At 37.6% G+C, this 21,377-nt stretch overlaps 1 protein-coding gene across 15 annotated transcripts in view; it reads right to left on the bottom strand.

The window, feature by feature from the left end:
- The window catches only part of LOC102237776 (receptor-type tyrosine-protein phosphatase S-like), a 247,605-nt gene that overhangs the window by 15,743 nt on the left and 210,485 nt on the right, over positions 1–21,377 (bottom strand). For all 15 annotated transcript variants that reach the window (XM_023339507.1, XM_023339510.1, XM_023339512.1 and 12 more), the window contains 9 exons: positions 18,039–18,136; positions 14,868–14,991; positions 11,253–11,428; positions 9,117–9,236; positions 5,845–5,999; positions 4,770–5,055; positions 1,169–1,347; positions 959–1,085; positions 741–866 (listed from right to left, as the gene is read on the bottom strand). In XM_023339507.1, coding sequence (XP_023195275.1) covers positions 741–866; positions 959–1,085; positions 1,169–1,347; positions 4,770–5,055; positions 5,845–5,999; positions 9,117–9,236; positions 11,253–11,428; positions 14,868–14,991; positions 18,039–18,136 — 1,391 coding nt within the window. The remainder of the gene's footprint in view (positions 1–740; positions 867–958; positions 1,086–1,168; positions 1,348–4,769; positions 5,056–5,844; positions 6,000–9,116; positions 9,237–11,252; positions 11,429–14,867; positions 14,992–18,038; positions 18,137–21,377) is intronic.

The following is a 21,377-nucleotide window of genomic DNA, read 5'->3' as shown; positions in this document are numbered from 1 at the left end:
AGCTTATATAAAACAAACACTACTAATTTTTTTTTACCATTACATAACTGAATTGAAGGCATCAAAATTTAGTGCCAATGATCACAGGTCCTATACAAAGTCAGAATTCCAAGTTATATCATGTCCACAAAAGTTGTGACATGTTCTTTTTTTTTGTGGAAAAGATCAAATAAATAAAAAAGAAAACAAACTAATTGATAAAAAATTACATTTTTGTTCTTTAGAAAAGAAAATAAGGTATAAAGTCTCTAAATTCAATTATTTTTCAATAGAGTTTTCTTTTTTTGCCAAACTCTTTCAAACTTTTGAAGACTTAATAGCAAAACTGCCAATTCAAAAGTAGTCTTTCCTACAAAACAGTTCAAAGTAAAATAATAATAATAATAAAAAACTTCATAGCTTTGTTTTATTCATGAATATTCACTTAAGTTCAATAGCACTCAACAGTGTTTTTGTTGACCAAACAACCTCTTTTCAACAACTTTGGTTCAACTCAACTTGGAGACTGACATTTGGCTTTGTACAGGGCTGCAAGTACAATCATTTGAAAAGGACAGGTATAAGGGATTTTTTCCCACAAACTAATAGTATTAATATAATGACTAACTTTATTATCGTCTTTTCAGCAATGTGAAATATCAGAAGTCTATAAGAAGAAAAAAAGCAATATTTTCTTGAGCCTTCATATACCGTGACCAATAAATCCCATTAAATACATCCTTAAGCAGTGTATTTCTCACCCTGGCATCTGTGACCTTGAACTCCCGAAGGATGTACTGAGGCATGTTGTACTCCGCCATGGGATCTACCACAAAGTACTGATACCTGGCAGAGCGCTCTGCCGGCCAGTATTGGTGACACTTTTCCTGTAGGAACAAATGTGTTTGTCATCAATTGAGTTAAAATTTTTTTACCAAGTTGTTGCTTTATTTTAATTGCAAAATAATATAATGCTTACCCGGCCCATCTCTCTAAGTTTGGTCAACATGACTACTATAGTGGAGTTGTTCTCCCAGAGCATTCTCCAGAAGTCTTCTGTAGTCTCTGCTAGAGGGCCCTGCGTGGCGATGTATGCCCTCTGTTGCCTGTTTATGATAAATCTATGATGAAACCATTTACATTTGTCTTGTCGTGATCTTATCTCATCTGTTTGTTCCAGCTCTCTCACCTGTATCCATCAATGAAGCTAGCGTTGATATAGTCAGAGCCTTCCAGGCCTCTGATTGGCTGCAGACAGACACGGGTGGTCTCATAGGGCATGATGTTGACCAGCCGGTTCTTGAACTTGTTGCAGGGAAGGTTGGCACTGATGAAGCGTGATGTATGGGCCTTGGAGTTGGCCAAACGCTGGAGGAGGAAGATGTGGGGACAGTTTAATATGGTAAGGGAAAAATATCTTGCAGAGTGGTTAAAAACAACACACTCAAAAATTAAATTCTGACAGAACAAAAAAATGGGTTGAAAAGAAAACGAGAAAATGAAAGAAGGAAGAGGCCGTAGACATGCTAGTTAGAAATAAAAAAATGATACTAAGACAGAGAAAAGAGGAGGATTGGGAAAAGATTAAATGTAAATAAAAGGAGAGAAAAACAGGTGGCAGGCGGATAAAGAGCCTAAAATATCAAAGAAAGAAGGTAATAAAGCAGAGCCAATCTTAATCGAGTCTTTCACCCATGCTTTAGCGACAATGGCCCAACTTCAAAGGGATATTATTTATTTAAAAAACTGAAAGAAATTCAAAAACTTTGTCCCTATTTGCAACTTATAAGGTCCCTCTGGGTCAGATGCAAAGTGAAAATATGCCGCGCATCCTGACTAACAAGCCTCCGCATCAAGTGTGTGTGAAACAGAAAACTCCTCTAAAAGTGGGTCACTAGTGCCTTTGATAACACCAGCCTAGTATGTGTGCATAAAAGATGGGGATGTTCAGTAAAGAAACACACACACACACACACATCACAAAGTGATCAAAACAAAAAGTGGTGCTGCTGCATCAACAGAAGAACCCCAGAGGGACTTTGGGGGTCAGCAATTTCCTATAATCGCCCCCCGCCCCCGATGCGCTTCGATATCTCAACAAAGAGCATTTGTGTCATGCCTGCTTGCTTGTTAGCCAGCAAACTGCACACAGCAATGTCAGTCAGCATAGAGATAGTTTTTAACAAAGAAAAGTATAGCATCGAAGATACAAGCAATTCAAGGAGAACAAATAAAACAGAACAGGCATGTTCCCTGTACATGTAGACTGAAGCATTTGAACTTCAGTGGGTGCTGGTACTTTAAAGCAAACTGACAGGAAGTGGTCAAAGGGGTGGGGGAAAGGCAAAGGTCCCACGTTCGGGGACCCAGGACAGCTTCACCGAGGACCGTAGACTCTATCTGCTCTACTACTGCACTACACAACACCCCACAAATAAGGATTTCAAATATAATTTATTATAGTTCTTAAAAACAAGCCAAAATATGTAAAAAACTGAATTGGCAAATCACTATCCAGAAATGAGGGGTATGTTTCATATTTTTATTTGTGAGCATTGTACTGGCTTTCTGTTCATTTGCTTCTTTAGACTTTCTTTTGTCTTATAGCTTGAACTTTGTCCTGGATTTTTATTACTCCCCTTTCTTGCCTCCACCTCTTTTTACATTTTTTATGAAATGTGTTTTTTACATAACCACCTAAAGGGACTGAAACTATATAGAGTTAGACCCATAAAAATACCAGACCATGCACAGCAATATGACCCAGACCTAGAAGCCAGTAAACCAGAAACATACCTTCTAGTCATGGTTGCCAGCTCTTTTTTGCTATAAAGTTGGCCAGATAAGCTGAATTTGTTCTGCATGCATTAGGGATGTTAAGGCATTTGTCTCAATATTTATTTACTCTTTCAGCAGTTTGAGTGAGTTGTTGGATTACCAATAAGCTGATTTGCTGCCTTCTATGCAACAGCCATGTAGATTCAACCTCTCCACAAAAAGTAAAGCACAATCAAAAAGTTTAAATGGTTTGAGAAATGTAAGGACTGTCATTTTTTTAATCCAGCCCCAAAACATGACTCCTAAAACCATGCTCCAGCAATCAGCAGCTCAATTAAAAAACAGCCAAAGCAAAATTATAGCAATCGATGCACATGAATCCCATACCACTTTGAAGGTGAAAAAACATTTTTAACAGTTCATTTGCTGAGCTTGAAATGTAATTTTAAAAAATGTGCATTCACTTGCATCGTGGAGGTCAAGAAGGGGTCTGCCTGACTTGAAAAACTTTCCAAGAGAAAACTAGTCATACTGCCAGAAAGGGAAATTAAAGCTCTGGCTGACAGCAAAAGACGTTCCGAAAGATTTAACAGACTCTGAGGTGCTGGAGGTGTGCAAAGAACAGTGTGCAGACGGCTGCATGAAAATAACCATCATGAGCACAAAACCGAATTGCAACCTTCAGAATCTCTTTCAAAAACATCTAAAAAGCCAGACAAATTTATTAAAAATAAGTCCTTATTCTAACTATGGAAATGCACAATCCTGGAAAAAATATACTTGTCTTAACTGTAAGAAGCAGAATCTGAATAAAACAGACGTTTTTAGCAATGAGAACATGGAAAAATGTCATAATATAATAAATATTTTAATTATGAGTTTATAATCATACAGAATTCATTAATTATTTCCCACTTCATTGTGGGCTGCTTTTTGTTTTTTGAGTTTTTCATGTAAATTTGCTACAAAATTACCAACATCATCACTGATGAAAATAAAAGAGAACCTTTGTCTTCATGTTTGCATCCTGGTTCCAATTAAAACTCAGCTGTTGTATTGAAAAGAATCTTTTCTGTTTAATTAGAGTGAATCTCAATAGCCTATTAGCTCTTTTTCTGTATGTTTTGAAACTTCTGTACTGAATTTTGCTGAATACTTTCAGCAAGCAGATTATGTGCACAGAAAGCTTCATGCTCAGACTTATTAGTTATGCACTTACACCATACAGCAAAGTGATTGCCTGACAGCTCTTCCACCAAAAAATGACTTCTTTCAGAATTATTCTCTTTGCTCAACTTCTGTGAAGTCCTCCAGACTTAGCTTTACTCACAACCAAACTGCATCTAGTGTGAGAGCTAACATGACTTTTTACAAATCCCTATAATGCACCAGCATTTGTAAGCTAAGACCAACTTGAAAAATAAAAGTTTTTCTAAAAATTCCCTGTAGTCCACCTCAATTACTTCAGGCTTTTATCATTTTTTATAACTATCAAATTCTTGTTTTACCAGCGGTAATGTATATGTCATTAAACATCTTAAACCTGTTTTGTTTCATTCAGTAACTGACAGCTGCAGATTCTGGCTCGAAGGTTTGGCTCCAGCCACTAGAGTCATTGTCTATTAAAGTGAAAGTATTATGTATTTTACAGGCATATCGTGCCATTTTATAGCACAATCAAAGTAATTATGTTACATTCAGTCATTAAGGAAATACTGGCTATATAAAAAACATCTTAAAAGAAATGCTGTGGATCATAGCCGTGATGCCTTGAAATTGGCCTCTGTTTCTTTAAGAACCTCCTTCCATTTCTGTCACTGCCCCTTCAGCACGTCATCACAACAATGCATCTCCATGCAGTCTATTGATGCAGTTCATAATCTGGATTAGGGTCAGCTGTTTTGGACAGCTGAATTAAAAATAGAGAAACTGCCCACATCTCTTTTACACCAAATGTAAGAGATGTCGTGTTGAAAGCAGGTTAATTAGATGATCATAAAACCATTTAGTACCTTAAATTCCAGCTCCATGCCGGTGACGTGCTCGCCGCTTTCCACCTGGGCCAGCTTCTGGATGTAGGAGTACAGGCTGCGAGCAGCCACCTCCGTGTTTCCACAGGCCACCGCCTCCAGCAGCGCGTCGTGGATGAAGCTGTACTGGTCCTCTGTCTGCACCATGTAGTTGCGCTGCGAACGCATCAGCGTCACATGACCATAGATGTCGACCGTCTTCTCATGCTTGATACGCTCGAGCATTGCGTCGATTACTATAAAGCAGCCCGTCCTGCCGACGCCGGCACTAAAGTGGAAGGAAGAATATAAAGACAGATTAATATATTTTGAATCCATGATTTAATACTCTTGTTGAACTGTGGTGTTAAACATAATTCCAATACAGAGAGCTGTTGTAGTTAAAATAATCAAATTAGAGTAAGAAAAAAAATTCACTTTTATGATGAAATTTTGTATTCACAAAAGGATAAAAAAAACTAAATATAATACAACATGAGGAAAGTGATGGAGACTCAGCATGGCAAGCTGTCACATTTCAGATTTATTGTGCAGTGCTTTGGACTCACTGAAGGCTTCTTATCTTGACTAAAAGGAAGGTTTCAATTTGAATAAGCCATTAGAGAAATATTGCTGATATAAGGAGGAAGAGCTAAGGAGTGAAAAGGGAGAAGTAGAAAAGGCAGGGAAGGATTTCCATGACACATTTGACAGAAAGAGGAAAAATAAAAACAGGGAAAATAAGAACATATAAAATGATGCAGCAGAGAAAAATGATGAAACAAATATCAGGAGAGTATAAAAAACAGAGTATGAGCTTGGATGAAGTCTGTTATGTAATGTATTATAAAATATGTATAGTATGGAGCTCTGCCAATCTGTTTGATGGGTGTATATGAAAGACATAAAAATTAATTAAATGAAAAAGAAAAGGTAGAAGAGAGGCGCATTATTCAGCAAGTGCAAAGGCTACTTTACATTTCTCTTAAATTCCAACCATCTCATTTTGGGATTCCTGTGCAAATTAAAATAATTTGCATTGCAGATCATATTCTAATACTAGAAAATGATTAATGACCTGCAGTGAGCAATGATGGGTCCAGCATCAGGTGGGTTGCACGTCTTCACCCTACGGAGGAAAGCTAGGAAGGGGGTTGGGTACTCCGGCACACCGTGGTCAGGCCACGCTGTAAACTGGAACTGACGAACTTCCCGTTTCTCACTCGAGCCATTCTACAAGCAAAAAAAACAAGCAACAGAGGTTAATATTCTTAATACTCTTGTTAATATTTTCTTACTGTGTAAAATAAGAAAATATTTTGTGCTTTTTGTCCTCTTCAATGAGATCTAGGTCACTTCTAATGTGACATCCTACTTTAATGATCACTTTCGACTACAGTGATCATAAAATATGGAGGAAAAATTAAAGAAGATTCAGTCCTGATGCAGGACAACACAGAGTTTTACAACCTTCATCCTATTACACACACACTGTACAAAACCAGAATACACAATAGGAGACACGTAATTTTTCAAAAACTTGACTAACTTATTTTTCACAAAATGTGCTTAATTTTTTCCTGCTTACATAAATTAAAGGTGACAGTTTAAATATGCCAAATCATCACACAGTAAGAAACTGTGACGCTAATAAAAAAGAAATGTCCCGACTTGCACTGCTAAATGTTATTCTGACTTATTTAACATAAATAAGCTTCCAATCTAGTGATTTCCTTTGCTGATTTTCGGAAACTTTATTAATCCTCAGGTATTAGTTTGTAGAAATCTCGCCAGACTACAAGTGAACATGCAGCCCACATTTGTTTTATATTTTCTATTTTTACTCACTTATCTATCAGCTTGCATCCTAAAATCAACTCTTAAAACAAACACTCAAATTGCTAGACAGGACCTGGAGAAAGGGTATTTTTTTGCTATGAGACTGACAAAAAGAATGAAAAATTAAATATGCTTTAGATTTCCTCTCTCTTTACTCACATAAGATCCTCTAATAGAGGGACTGTTTGCTTTTCACTGCAGCGCTTCTGGTTTTCCTGACAGAGGAAAATTTTACTTGCTGAATAAATGAGTGTGGTAATTAAAAGCAAACTGACCCAGTTCCTTTTACCCCTTATTTTTTTTTTATATTTCCTGATGCATTGCAGTTGAGGTCGGCAACACGAACGTGACCCGTTTCTGGTTTCCTACCTTTTCTTTAAAATTACATTTCTTTTCCAAAGGATTTGTCAGCAGACACAATTCTGTGTCACTGTAGGACACATTTATACAGATATCCAATAGCTGGCTGTGTGTGTGCACATGGTTGCCTGCCTCTGCTACCTTATATATTATAAAAAAATCCACCAAAGTGGGAACTGCTGAGTGAGATATCACAGCGACGGCTCAATATTGCAGGAAAGGAGAGGACAGATAGGAAAAGGAGTGTACCGGTGAGTTTGATAGCAGCTCAGAGAGGCAGAATTTAAATGGATTTAAAGCTGGCTGCTTGAACTCTAAGGCTACTGATGTTTTGCTATCTGTGGAGTCCCCTGTCATTCATTGTTCCCCTTGCGATAAGGCCTAAAAGGTCAGTTTGATGCCATGTGGTAAGAGAAAAATTCAGAAATGTTCTAATCTGTCTGCAACAATCTTGGCCTTTCCAGTTTCACTTTAAGCCACCTTGTAATAATAAGTCTTTTTAATGGTTATTTCCTCTCTATTTTTTGTGTGTTAAAGTGGATGTTGTTGTGTGAGTGCCTATGTCTGTGTAAGGGATCAAATTTCAGCTGTGTACAAGTGTGTGCTAGTGTGTGAGGGACATCATGCGCGTTTCAGCATGTGTGCGAGTGTAAGAGAGGGTCTTTGTGCACACACAGAGAAGCATGAGAGCTGTCTGCCAATTATGTATATTGAGTTTCTCTCCTGCTCACTTTACCTAAGTGCTCCAATTTGGCAGATGCACATAAACAGATGATCTATTGAGGAGAGACGGAGCTAAACAAGGTAAAAGAGGTGGATTGGGAAGACAGCGTAGACAAAGGGGGGTTTTCTAAAAGAATATTGGCGCTGAACAGAAAACAGCCCAGGGTTTATAGGCCTTATTGAGGTTCTCTGTATAAATTTTGTATCTTTGTTTTTATTCATGCTGTGCAGAGACCTGTATTCAATATTCAGACTTTGAATTTCATGGATTTCATTCACTTCATTCTGTGTGACAGGGTATATAAGTTTTTTTTTTTGTTCATCATCAATGCAGAATATAATGTACTTCATATATTTAGGTTTTTTTTTGTGGTTTTTTAAAAACTTTTTTCAGCAAAAACACATGAAGTAGCAACCCCAATGGCTACTTGTATATTGCTAAATACAAATCTGCAGCTATGTCAATAAAATGTTACTGAATTTATACATTTTTTTTAATTTCAAATCAAAAATGGAAAATTCTATGTTCATCACACTCAAACATTTAGTTTTGTTAATTTTGTGACTTACTGCTATTATTTATGATCAACAAGAACATTTTTTACATAAATGTAAAAAAAAGCATGAGGTAGACTGATAACTTTAACAGTTGTCATTGATGCACTCCAGTAAGCCACAAATGGTTGTTGCCTAAAGAAGGTCGCTTTTCACATACTGCTGCATCAGATGGAAAGTTAAGTGGAACGAAAAAAGCATGGTGGAAAAGGGTGCCAAACAGGGTTAACCTTTGAGAGGTTTCTGAAACTTATTCAAGACATTGGAGGAGATTCATAAGGTATGAACTACGACTGAGTCAGTGTTTCTATTGCCTACACACTCCAGTTGAATCTCTTGCATGAAGCCACTAACAAACCACAGGCAACAGAAAAGGTATCGGGATGTTGCTGAATGGCCAAAGTCCTTTATTAGGATGAGAGTTTTGGAAATTAAGTCTGATGAAAGAAGCACAGAATGCATGACATCCACTGTGAAAAGATGGTTAAGAGAGCCGTTTGATCTATCGTTGGTGGTTCAGTGTTTCTTTTTTTTTATTAAGTCCAAAATAAGCTTCTCTTTTTAAATTGAATGATTGAGATAAATGAACTCATCAGTGATGCTGCAATGTACTGGAAGAAGGAAGTGGGGTCTCTAGGTAGGTACTATATCGATGCTTTAGGGAAAACGCCTCAGAAAAATCCACAATACCTAAAGCACCTAAAGCTGTTAATAAAACTAAAAATAAAAGGGGCAATTGTCACTACAAAAACTAGCGCTGCTAGTTAATATCAATATGACAGACAGAAATAGCTGTCAAAACTAGGATATGTGCAAAGTTGCATCCGCTTAGGCTCCTGCACAGTATCTGTTTGAAAAGAGATATCCTCTTACCTTGTGAAGGGAGAACGTGCGGACACAGAAAGTAGCCAGCTCTATTGTATCCAACAAGGTTACTTGGGTCATGCCATAGGTTTCCGTGCCACGACTTGGCCAGTACTGGTCACACTTAATCTGAGAGAAAGAAAAATGAGGAAAAAACAAAGGTTGATGGACAGATGGAGGTGTCTGCAGCAGTATGTCCAATTCTGTATATATAAAAGTTCATCTTGGGTTGACATCATAGACAAAAATGAGGCAGTGGGAGAGAAAATATAAATTCACTCAAATATAATATGCTAGTGCAGCACTCACAAAGCAAGGCCTCCTGTGGATCAAAAACACCAGGGGGCAGTGACAAACACCAGGGAAACCATCTAATGCACTTCTGAGAAAAAGCGCTAATGTACATGGAAATGACTATAACAATCACAACAGCTCATCTATTCCCAAATCCAAAAAGCATTTAAAATACTAGAGTCTCACCTAAAGCTTGGTAAGCGTGAGGTCTGTTGGAATAGATCCTACTCAGATTTCTTATTATGACGGAAAGCATTAGCTGTATTTTCTTGCCCAGTGGGAGTATCATATATCTGAAACCACTACTGTAGATCCCCACCGACCATCAAGCCACCTAATAAAGATTCATCCAGTTAAGGGGCGCGATGCGTCTACAAACGTCTGATGAAATGTGACAGCTAGTGAAGGAGATGTGCTGCTCTCCAGCTTTCCCTCCCATTTCCTGCTGGAGCTGACACTCAAGTTCCACTGCCCGCTAATCCTGATCACGTTTGACAGGAGAGGAATGCGCATGTCGGGACGGCGGCTAGGTAAACAACTGAAAAGGGGATGGAGGGAAAGGAGAATGAGCGGAGACACCTGGGTGAGTGAGTTTGATATTGACACAGGTTTGAGTTGACAGGATGAAACATTGCAGTTGGCTTTTTGACATTTAGCCCAAACCTTCATAGAGTAGGATATTACCACTGTCGATTCAGTAGCAGAACAAGTATTCAAGCCTCTTTTTTTTGAGGGAAAAGTAACAATCCAATGTGGGGAAAATACTTCATTACACAGAGAAGTCTTGCATTGAAAATCATGAGTGAAAGGACAGAGGGGTCAGTAGCAAAATGTACTCATTAAAATGTACTTGTCAGGGAACTGGAAGATATGACATTATTATGCATTACATTAGAGGAACATTATTGCTTATGTCTGGAATTGTTGGCAGAATTTCTATATTAAAGCTTGGTTTTGTGTTCCAAAGCTGAATAAGTGTGTGTACATGTTTGCTATTTTAATGCATGATTATAGACCTACATTTTTTTCATCTTTTAAGTAATGAGAAACCTGTTACATAACTGCTCTGGGCCAAACAAAAATGATAAAAAAAAACCTTACTATGATGCATCTAATACATGCCAAGTATCTCTCTATGGTAACTTTTCCTCCAACTTCCACCATTAACAGATGGTGGTGGGAGGTTCCGGTCCTACATTCTGCAAAAGACAGTGGAACACTCTGTTACTTAAAATGAAATGATAACTTCCTGCACTACTCGGTAAGAGTGCAACTACTTGCTTAGCTATATCCATGATAGCTAACATTAACCAATGTGCAGTATCGACTACAAATAAAATTAATCTTTGAGTAGTTTCCTAACATGACTTGGGATTTTCCTCATTTTTGTCCTTGTCAACTAAATTAACTTAGACTAAAATGTGAAGTTCATTGTCATTTAGCCAGATAATGCTAAAAGCAACAAATGTCTTCTATAGCAGAATGGCAGATTCTACTGTCTTCTAAATGTCTTTTCCATTTAAAAGACTGGCTAAGAGAAATTTGGCTTTGTCACGCCATATTTAAACACAGGAATCAGAACTTCATGAATGAAATTCAAAGTCTAAACAGCTCAGAAATGTGGACTGTTAAAAAGTTACACTTATTTTACAGAAATTATTATCTGCGCTGTAGTCATTTCCTAGTGTTTTACACTGAACATGAAAAAAAGTTTAAGCCTTCACCTTGTTCGTGGTTGTGGAGGCTGCTGGGTAATAATAACCATGCTCTTTTTAAACCCATTCTCTTGAGACTTTGGCCTGACCAGAAGATGACAGAGCAGCAGGTAAAAACTAAGCTGAACTGATTTACCCGTGACTTCTCTTCCAGCCGAGTCATCATCACAACAGTTGCTGTTCTCTGTTCCCACACCATCCTCCAGAAGTCCCCGAATGTTTCTGGTAACGGACCCTGGGTGGCGATGTAAGCATTCTGCTTCCTGTAGCCATCAATGTAGTTGGCATTGATGTAGTCGCTACCCGTTATGCCTAGATGGAAAAAGAGAAGGCAGAGAGAGATCAAAAAACAGAAAGTGATGCCTAATTTCCAAGCTCAATTTATCAGCCTTGCTTTGCTCCTTATTAGCATCGCTTGTTTTGTGTCATCTGCCACAACAACTCCCAGTTTTCACATTCAGTGACAGCTAGCAAGCCAATTAAACCACATGTGTGAAAGTAAGAAATAACTGACTTGAAGAAGGCAAAACAAACAAAATAGGTTTTTTAAAAAATGCATATATTAAAATATGTAGAGCCAGTTTCACAACCTCTCGAACCTGAAGATGTGCAAAAAACCCCAAAACAAAACAAAACAAAACAAAAAAACTGTTTTTTCATTTTAGCAACCAAAAACCCTCAAACAATTATTAACAGATACCTGTTAATAATTCCTTTTTCATTTATTTTTTTATGACTGCAGCACTTGTGGATTTAATTAGAAACCTCAGATTTGATCCTCAAGAATAAGACATGATCTGAGCCATAACACCTGGTCTCTAATCAGTGTAGACATAAGAAAACCCCTTCTGCGAAGATGAGTAATGTTTTAGTAAGTATGACAGTCTGCACATGGTCCTGTCGTGTTTAGTAAAAATCCTGTATATAAAGATTGCGTGTCACTAAGCTGAAGGTGTTACCCCAAGCCTTTTTGAGGGATCACAAAAGAATTGTTTATTTAACTTGTAAAATGTTTGAAGCAAGACAAAATAATGTGGTGCGAGTTAGTCTAACTGTGACAATGATAAGACCTAACAACATCAATATTTATTCAGCTAACTTCCACATCTCTTTGCTATGAAACTCTGGCGAGACGGCATCTGTGTCAGAGAGACGCGTCTCTCTGGCTGACGTCTTTGCTCTCAAGCAGCAAACAATAAAACACTCGACTGGGCTAATATAAGAGATGAGACGTGCTGAGGACAAGAACCAGAGGGAGAATGAGTAGAATCCTAAAATAAAAAAGAAAAAACGGATAAAAGTCAACGAGATGAAGGAGGAGGAGAATGTTAGGAAGGCAAAAAAGAAAGAAAGAAAGAGAAATGCAATTAAAAAGGGTACCACGTTGTAAAATTTGACTGTGCAGCCTTGGCTTTAGTCATAGCTAAGCGAACAGAGAATGGTGGCTTGCATGGATTGTTCTGCTGCGACTAATAGCAAAATCACTGCAGTGTAAAATAGAAATTTCAGACTTGATTAATTTATGTATTTATGGATGAGGCATTCTTCTTCTCTCGGTTAATTTTGCTATTCATGCTGTTGCACTGTCAAATTGGCCTGACTACTCCATGATATTGAAATCAAGTCCAAGCAGCTAGCTCAGATGAAAGGAAAAAAAAAGGACTCCGGAGTTTGGCTTTACTGTGAACATTTCAGCGGTCCCCTGGTGATGCAGAGCCAGAACAACGTCAGCAGTGAAGGGTTAGTACCTCTGACAATGTCCCTTAAGATTTAGGAGTCAGAGGGAAAGATTCTCTGGCTCTCAGATTGGAAGAACTCAATGTCTATGACCAGTTAGAGGGAAGCCATGAGCAGTGGGTTGATCTGATGAGACAAATGGGATGTTGCAAACACTGGTTTAAGTCCGGGATCCCTTTGAGAGTGAGAAGTGAGGGCAGGCCGAAGTGATGAGCTGAAACAAGTCTCTGTAATTTGCTTACATAAACTGCTTAGCTGCAACAAAGCAAGTCGAACTAAACCAAATCCTCAGTTTACAGTGTGGTTCCAACTGGGCCCTTAATAATTCAACGCAATACTTGTAAAATAAATCTTATTTTTGTTGTCCTTACGCAGGGTAAATACTTGATATGTTTTACTTTTTTATTAGACAGAGAAAGTCATCTTTGTCTCATCTAGTTTTATACACACAAAACTGAATCTGCCTCTACAGTGCCCTGCTACACTATTCAAACCCTCTTTTCAAATTACAGTCACAAACTTCAAAGGATTTTATTCTGAGTTTATGTAATGGAATGACATAAAATAGCGCATAAATTTTGAAAAGCTCTAGCAGCTTTATAAAACGAGAAAATGACATTTTGCCTGTTTTTCTTTGAAATATAGCTTAAGCTCAGTCAGACAGATGGAGAATATATGAACATAAATTTTCTCAATTGGGTATAAGCCTGGGCTATAACTGGGCCGTTTTAACACAAACACAGCTTTTAATCTGAGCCATGTGAGTAAAGCTCTGGCTGTATGTACATCTGTTGTCCTGCTGGAAGGTGGTCCTCCACACCATTAAAGTCTTTAACAGAGTTTAAGATGTTTGCTTCCAGGACTGCTATGCTTTCTAGTCCCATTTATCCTCCATTAACTCTGACACGTTTCCCTGTCCATGCTGAAGGAAAGGATCACCACAGCATAATACTGCCATCACCATATGCCACCAGTGTTTACGTTTCGCTCCTCCATAGCTACCATAACCTATCGCTACCTCTCTGGTTCATGTTGTCCTTGCCTGATTTGTCTGTTTATGGGGATAACTGTGCTTTGGTAGGTTCTTTCCATTTTAGGATGCTGCTTCATAAAATCATTCCACTGAATTTTGTTTAAGGGGATATAAATGCCATATAAATATCATCTAATTTTAGACCCAGGTTTCATTTTTTTTCCAGTTTACAACTATATAGCAATGTGTGTGTCTGTGGTAGTGAAATAAAACAAAACCTGTGATATGACAAAATGTGAAAAAGGTAAAGCTACAATGCCTTGTACTGAAGTACATTGAGCTGACACAACTCAGTATACAACACTCTCATAGAATTAAGGAATAACAGATTTGATTATCCATTCAGCTTCATTATTGTGGTTTTGTGTGGATACATTTTTAATATTTCTTTATTCCAGTGGTTCCCAAAGTGTGGGGTGCAATGCCATTGCAGGGGGGAGGGCGACGAATGGAGAAAAAAAAAAAAAAAACACATTTTGCAGAGGCTTTTTTTAAATGTACTGATGATAGCAAAGTTGAATATTGTTACAAATAAAAAAAAAAGTTTGAAATAACACAGCAACTTTTTTTTTATTCTACAGTATATAATAAAAAAAAAAGTTACACAAAAGCGTTTCACTGTAAAGATGGTTTGTAGTTTGTTTCGTTGCAACCTGAAGTGTGAAATAAACTTCAGTGGAGACTGAAAACAAAAGATGTGTATAGGTTTATGTCTGGTTGAATGATGTGTGTGCCCAGTTGATTTTCTTTTTCTTTTGTTTGGGGGTTGGGGGGGTGGTATTTTATTGTAATCCATAGGGAGGCAGAGAAGAAAATCTTTGAGAACCACTGGGGGGGCCCAGAAGAAAATCTTTGGGAACCACTGCTCTATTCAATACTGTAGGTCTTCGTGTCATCTAATTTTAGACCCAAAACTTAAATCTGCCTGTAGATGTGCTCCTCTCAAAAATGGTGAGTGCAGGGAGTGCTGGCGAGTCTTACCTTCGATGGGAGCCAAGATGACTCGGGAGTGGTCGTAGGCGATGACGTTGGCGTAACGATTTTTAGGCTTGTTCACCTCCAGGTTGGAGTGCTCCCAGGTGAACTGCTGGCCTGGATCAATAGACTGATAGGAGGCAGAGATAGCAGAAACATGCACAAATAAAGAAGTAATCACAGGAGCCGTGAGAGGAGCTGAGCTACAACAATACAGCTTCGGTGATGCAAAGACGAAAGAGACACTGAGGAGGTGATTTCACTTAAAGAAAAACATCCTGCTATGTTGAACATCTGCTTTCTGACTGCTTGAAATACAGCAGCTGCTAAAGTACCAGGTGCACAGTGACAAATAACTGTATTGATCAAGGTAGCATCTCTTCTGCTATGATGAAGGGAACAACGCTGGACCGGATACCTCTTTGAAATACAAGAATTCGCAATAAATCTTTCTGTGGCTTTTCAGGAAAATTAAGCACCTCGTTACATCTAGTTTGTATGGCATCAAATAAACGTTTGGTGTAGAGATTGAGGGTTAAATTATAATTTCAACAGGGACTGGAAGGAAAGAATGAGGCCAAACTGCATATAATTATCATAGTGACAAGATTCTACTGTGTTTGAGCCACAGCTTGTATTTATGCCTGGTTTCTGACCCATATATTCTCTCCACACAGCTTCCTTATCCTAACCTCCTAATTAGGGGTGTAGCAATGTAACAACGTTTCTAGGCAAAATGAAGTATGTCTGAGTCCTGTTGCTGCCAGCATGTGATTTTGTCTGGCGAATATTGCGGATGTGCTTTAGAGTCTTATTTTATAATAAGAAAGGTGGTACTTATTGAGATGTGTACCACATTGTGGGCACTTGGTAGAAGAAAGAAACAGTGACAGATAAGATTCAACTATTAGCCACTAATAACACTGAAGCTGGCATCTGATTTGTAGCGTCCTTTCGGCACTGTAATAGGCTTCAATACTGATTGAAGCCTATGATCAGTTACAATACTGATTGTACTGTTCATCACATTGGCATAATTTTCAGGAGGCTGACATGTCCGTATTAAAAGTCAGTTTTTTAATGGGTCTTCTGTAACGTCCAAATTGTCTAACAACCTGAAATTTTGGGTTGTCATTAGCTAACAATGACAACCCAATGGCCTATTATATATATAATAATAGGCCATTATTATAAAATTAAAATTAACACAAAATTATAACGACTAATATATACGAGTGGTATATATCTTTCTGTGTGAAATAAATCTATAACTTTGTATACTGCTGAAAAAAATCAACTTTTTATGACATTCTAATTTATTGAGATCAACTTCTAATCTACATTACATTAATCTACACTTATAACAAGTTCTTAAAAATAACATTTTGTGAGGCTTTTACTTCATTCAAAACAGATTTTCAGATTTCCAAATAATGTGGCTGAAAATCTTGCCAGGTTTCATTCTAAGGAATGAAATATTGCATGTTATCTTATTATAAGATCTGAATTATAAACTATCTTTACCAAGGTAGTGCATTTTATAAGACTCTTTACGACTTTCATTTGTCTCTTCATGCTCTCCCAGAAATGCAGATATCTCTTCTGTTAAAGCTATTGCTTTACTATTTACTTTGATTTCTGCAATATGTCTATCCTTTGTAAAATATTTTCCGATTACACACAATTTGCCTGAAAACTGTGAGCATATCTATGCTTTATGTGTTTCTATTAAAGAGTCACATAAAGGAAACGAATAACGTAAATGTTCAAAAACGGTAGGAAATAAAATCTAGTTTGCCCAGTAAAACTATAACTTCCCTGTCTTCTTCCTAATCTGTGATATAGTGCCTATCAGTGGACGGCAGCCCCTGCCGAGAAGAGAAGCCTTGCATTGCATAGCGTAGCTCCTGAGAGTATCCTCAGGATCTGCAGGTGAAAGCGTTGTTGTCTTTTCATCGCTGCTCCTGCATCCGATTATCTCCTCCTTATCTCCATTCCCCTGCTGTGATGCCTTGCTCTGCCTCCGCTCGGTGAATCTTCATCATTAACCAAACCTTTCCACCTCATCTCTCTCTCTCTCTCTTTGCGCTCCAGTTTCCCCCTCTTCTTCTCCCTCCTCTCTTACATACAGCCTGGCTAAAACCCAATCAGTCAAAGCCCCTGCAGAGCTGCGCTTGGCAAGCCAGGGCGCAGGAAAGAACGGCCATTCATCAAGAAAATAACGAAATTAAAATTACACTTCTCTATTTAATTTGGCCATTTATTTTTCCTGGGGGGGCAGTTGTTTGAGGATGGGCGGGCGGACAGTGAGAGAGGGGAAAAAGGACAGAGATGAGCCGCTGTCTGGAGGCTCTTTCTCAAAACAGAGTAATTAGAACTTGTAGCCCTGGCACTATTTCTCTCGTTTTCTACCCCCTCCCCAGGGGAAGGCACAAACTCATCCCATTTGGTATACAGTACAAATGCCGGGCTCTTGAATAATAGATACCCAAGAAATGCTGGACTGCTATGAGAAGTCATTATCCACCAACATCCACCAGCAGGCATGATGACGACAATCTATGCCTCTGTACCGGCTTTTTACTTTAAGCTGGCGGGCAATGAGGCGTCAGGCTCTGTGATTTAGGAATGGTGAGTAGAGAATATTGCTTGTATGCAAACGAGAGCTGATTCAGCGCTCCTGATTTCTAATCAACTCTGGTGTCATTTATAACCGCAGCCGACTCACAGCTCAGACAGCTCAGTTATACACCCTGCACACACTTTACACACAGACACAGGCTCTTAAACACACACCAAGCCTGGCTGTCTTTGCAGAGCTCTGGGTAGGAAAATAGACTATATCTCTATTGTAGAGGAAAGAAAATCTTTAGTCTAAGTTCATTGGCGTGTGTAAATAATGTCAATATTTCTTTTGTGCGTGAAGAAATATCTATTTTCCCATTTCCGTAATGTATTGCAGTAGAGATAATGATTCTATTCAGCAAAGAATTTGAAGAAATTGGGTTTGGCAGTTCAGGAATTACAACAACAAACTAAAGCAAATTTTACGTGATTGATCTTGATAATTATCCTGCTTTACTACGTAACAGAAGCGAGTCTTTTGTCCTGTTCCAGTGAAAACACAATAAGGCAGACATCAATACTCTAGGACCTTTAAACCCTGGGCCCGCTCACCTCGTATTCCTGGGAGAGTTTGAGGTTGTCATTAGCTTTGAGAAGTTCGGTGTGCTCAGCCAGCTCCGAGATAGGGATCGGAGGATGATTCATCATACCTGTTCGCCAAGGAAATTGACAGGAATTCCATGTGGGAGAGGAAAAGGAAAAAGGTTCATTAGTATAGCAAAGGGGCCAAAGGTTCAAAAGCTAGAAATTACATGTTTTAACAGGTGAGGATTTATTGGTTGTGCAACAATGAGGGCTAGGTTTTAGTGATGGGGAAGCTTGAGACGAATACACAGTGAACAAACTAATAAACAAACAAAAAAAATAGTGATTTAAGAGTTACCAGGCCAGAGCTCAAAGTTAGAGGTGTTTTAATCTGGGTTGAACCTTTTTATTTTTGATTGAAAGGATCTAGCAACACTAACCTGCACAGCAAATGTAATTTTTTCCCCCACTATTCAAAATGTTGCTGAAAAAACGAGCACAATGGCCTCAACAATCAAAGGCATTGTCAATTTATATTGACTTCAATCCCACAAGAATAAAAGTGCAACATATTTTTGGAAAAATCAAAATCAAAAGACATCTTAAATAATTTTTTATTCTCTCAATAAATGTTAAGAAATCATTTGTACTGCAAAGTAAAGATAAAAAAAGAACAAATTTCATTATAGCTGCTTCAAACAAGAAAACTGCATAATTTAAACAATAAAACCACTCAGGAAAGACTAACGATGTTTTTTTTTCTTCAGAATCCACCAAAAATATTTGGAGTAAGATAAAAAAAACTACAATAATGGCACCTTTTGTGCACTTCCCTCTATCTCTGCACTCTATCTCTACACTGTCACATCTTTCAGAAGCTTACTAGTGGTCTTTATTCTAAGTATTGTTATTATATATGGCTATATAACAAGTTAAAAGTTGATTTAGATAAATCAACCTTTATGTGGGAGATGTTTAAATGAATAGAGCAAAAGATTTTTAAAATCAAAATAAACTTGCTCTGCATTTATTTCCAGATCATAAATCTTGCCAATCTCACTGTCGTGTCTTTGTGCAATGAGAATAAAATAAGTCCAAATCTAAATTTAGTTTACTGAAGGCATTCAAAAAATTCAATGCGGTTTTATAGATTTATTTTGGGTGTGTCATGCTTAAAAAATTGTCTTCAATTAGGCATAAACTTTTGGACGTATCTAAAGTAAACTGGGGAAAAAAATCCATCAAAGTAAAATCTGAAATAAATTTGGACTATTTCGATTACTTTTTTGAAAAACCCAGTACCCATCTTTTCCCCTCAACTTCTGTATTTGGTTCGTTGTTTTGTATATTTGAAAAAGAAGTTGTACAAAAGTAAATAAAAACAATTTTCCTGTGTTTTGTCCTATAATCTGGTTTCTCATAGCAAACAAAAATTTCACAAATGTAAAATCTAAAACCTCAATTCCTTACATCTAAAAATGTTCTAATAAATCTAATAAAATTTAAATCTGATTTTATCTAACATACCCTCTGTCATTAATTCAAAATGCCACTGACTTGCTTTGTGGTTAGTCGCATCTTTTAAATGCTTACTTCATCACTGTCTGAATGGAAAACTACAAAAATTGAACTCAAGCCCTGACCTGGGAGTTTGGGGGGTTATGGTGGAGGAGGTGAACGGGGGATCAGGGAGTTTATGAGTGTGAGTGAAGCTGAGTGACACAGTGAGCTGCTCTATTGTAGTCTGCAGCAGAATTAGAAAAAAAAAAGAAAAGAAAAAGTGTCTTCGTTCATCTGCTAGTTCTCTCAAACCAATGAGTTCAAGATAGATATCCTGACCTTTAAGTAGAACATTCTAAGTTACATTTTCCATCTGCACTTTCTATAAATCCTACCATACACTTTCATGGGTACAACCCTTTCACTTGCATAAAGAAATTCTGATTTTTGTTATTTTACAATTTTTTTTTTTAATATTGCTCAGCAATGCTCAGCAAAAGTCAGGCAATGAAACACTGAACTACCATAGATTGTAACAGTGTCGTTGTATGTGGCCTGGCAAGATTTAAGTTAGTTAGCACTTTTGTATTTCTAATAAGAGGCCTCTTAGTCTGCTGAGCATTGAGGTCAAAAGCCAACATCATCTTGAAATCTTCATTCAGAAAAGTTACTCAGGGTTAATTGGGCATGTAAATTGGAATAATCACATTAAGTACCCTTAATTTTCCCTTTCAAACAGTCCCCCAATGTCACAAGGGTCGCTCATGTTTTGGTTGCTTTTGTTGTACTTAAGCGGGGGCTCGACGCTCTTCGCTGACAGTTTTCATTAGTAACGGTACTTTCATTTACATTGAGAGAACAATGAGGCACTAAATTACATGAGGATTACTATGCATATGCAAGACAAATGGAGATGACACTCAAATGAATGTAGTCGCATCCTACAAAAATTAATAGTATACTACAAAAGAACCAGAACACACACACCGAGACGATCAGCTAAGTGAGTAACTCTTTGTATTGAATATTTCTGTGACTCATTGGGAATTTCTGTTTCATTGCAATATTCTGATCACAAAAAAGGTGGGACAAGGAAACATAAAAACTTTTCAAAGTTTTACTCAATTTTCTTGACACAAGCAAATTATACTGGTGAAGGGCTGAGAATGCATTTTATAACCCAAGCAAACTGAAATATGCATCAGGAATATGTGCAAAAAACTGCTAATTAAATTTCCTGCATTTTAGTTAGCTTCAAATTTAGTGACAGAAGGTAAACTACAAGAGAAATAAGTAAATGTAAATGCAAATGAGGAATCCCTACTTCTCCATGAGAAGAGAGATCAAAGAGTGTTGGTGTTGAAGCTGTGCATGTGTGGTTGTGTTTACAGAAGTTCCAGATATAATTAAAGTTCAGTTTTTCTCTGTTTACTGCTCAAATTAAAGTCTGCAGATAAGTTACTCCAATGCTTAGAGACACTACACACGGTTTACTACACACTGTTCTTGGGTTTTGTCTTGTTCTTGAGAAAAATGGTTTTAGCCTTTCTACACACACTGTAGAACAGCTGAACTAAGCTTTTCTTCTAAATACCAAATGAGATGCACATCAAAAAACAGCCAGGGGTCAGAATCATACAACAATATTCTTTTGATCAGCTCTGATTATTGATTGACAGGTCAAATCTTTGTCGTTCTTTAATTAAGTGTATCAAAACCCACTATTTTCTCTAAACACACCTACTAACATGATTTGATGTTTTGATACTCTGTTGTGAGTTCAGAAGAAATCTGAGAAGGGTTGGAAACATGAATAAGAGGGTTACTCTTTTAACCCTTTATCTTAATTTTCTCTGTCAAAGAGCC

The sequence above is a fragment of the Xiphophorus maculatus genome, chromosome 9, assembly GCF_002775205.1.
Source record: "Xiphophorus maculatus strain JP 163 A chromosome 9, X_maculatus-5.0-male, whole genome shotgun sequence".
In the NCBI taxonomy this organism is placed as follows: domain Eukaryota; kingdom Metazoa; phylum Chordata; class Actinopteri; order Cyprinodontiformes; family Poeciliidae; genus Xiphophorus; species Xiphophorus maculatus.
The sequence above is the reverse complement of the archived record's forward strand: the minus strand, read 5'-3'. Positions and strand labels throughout refer to the sequence as shown.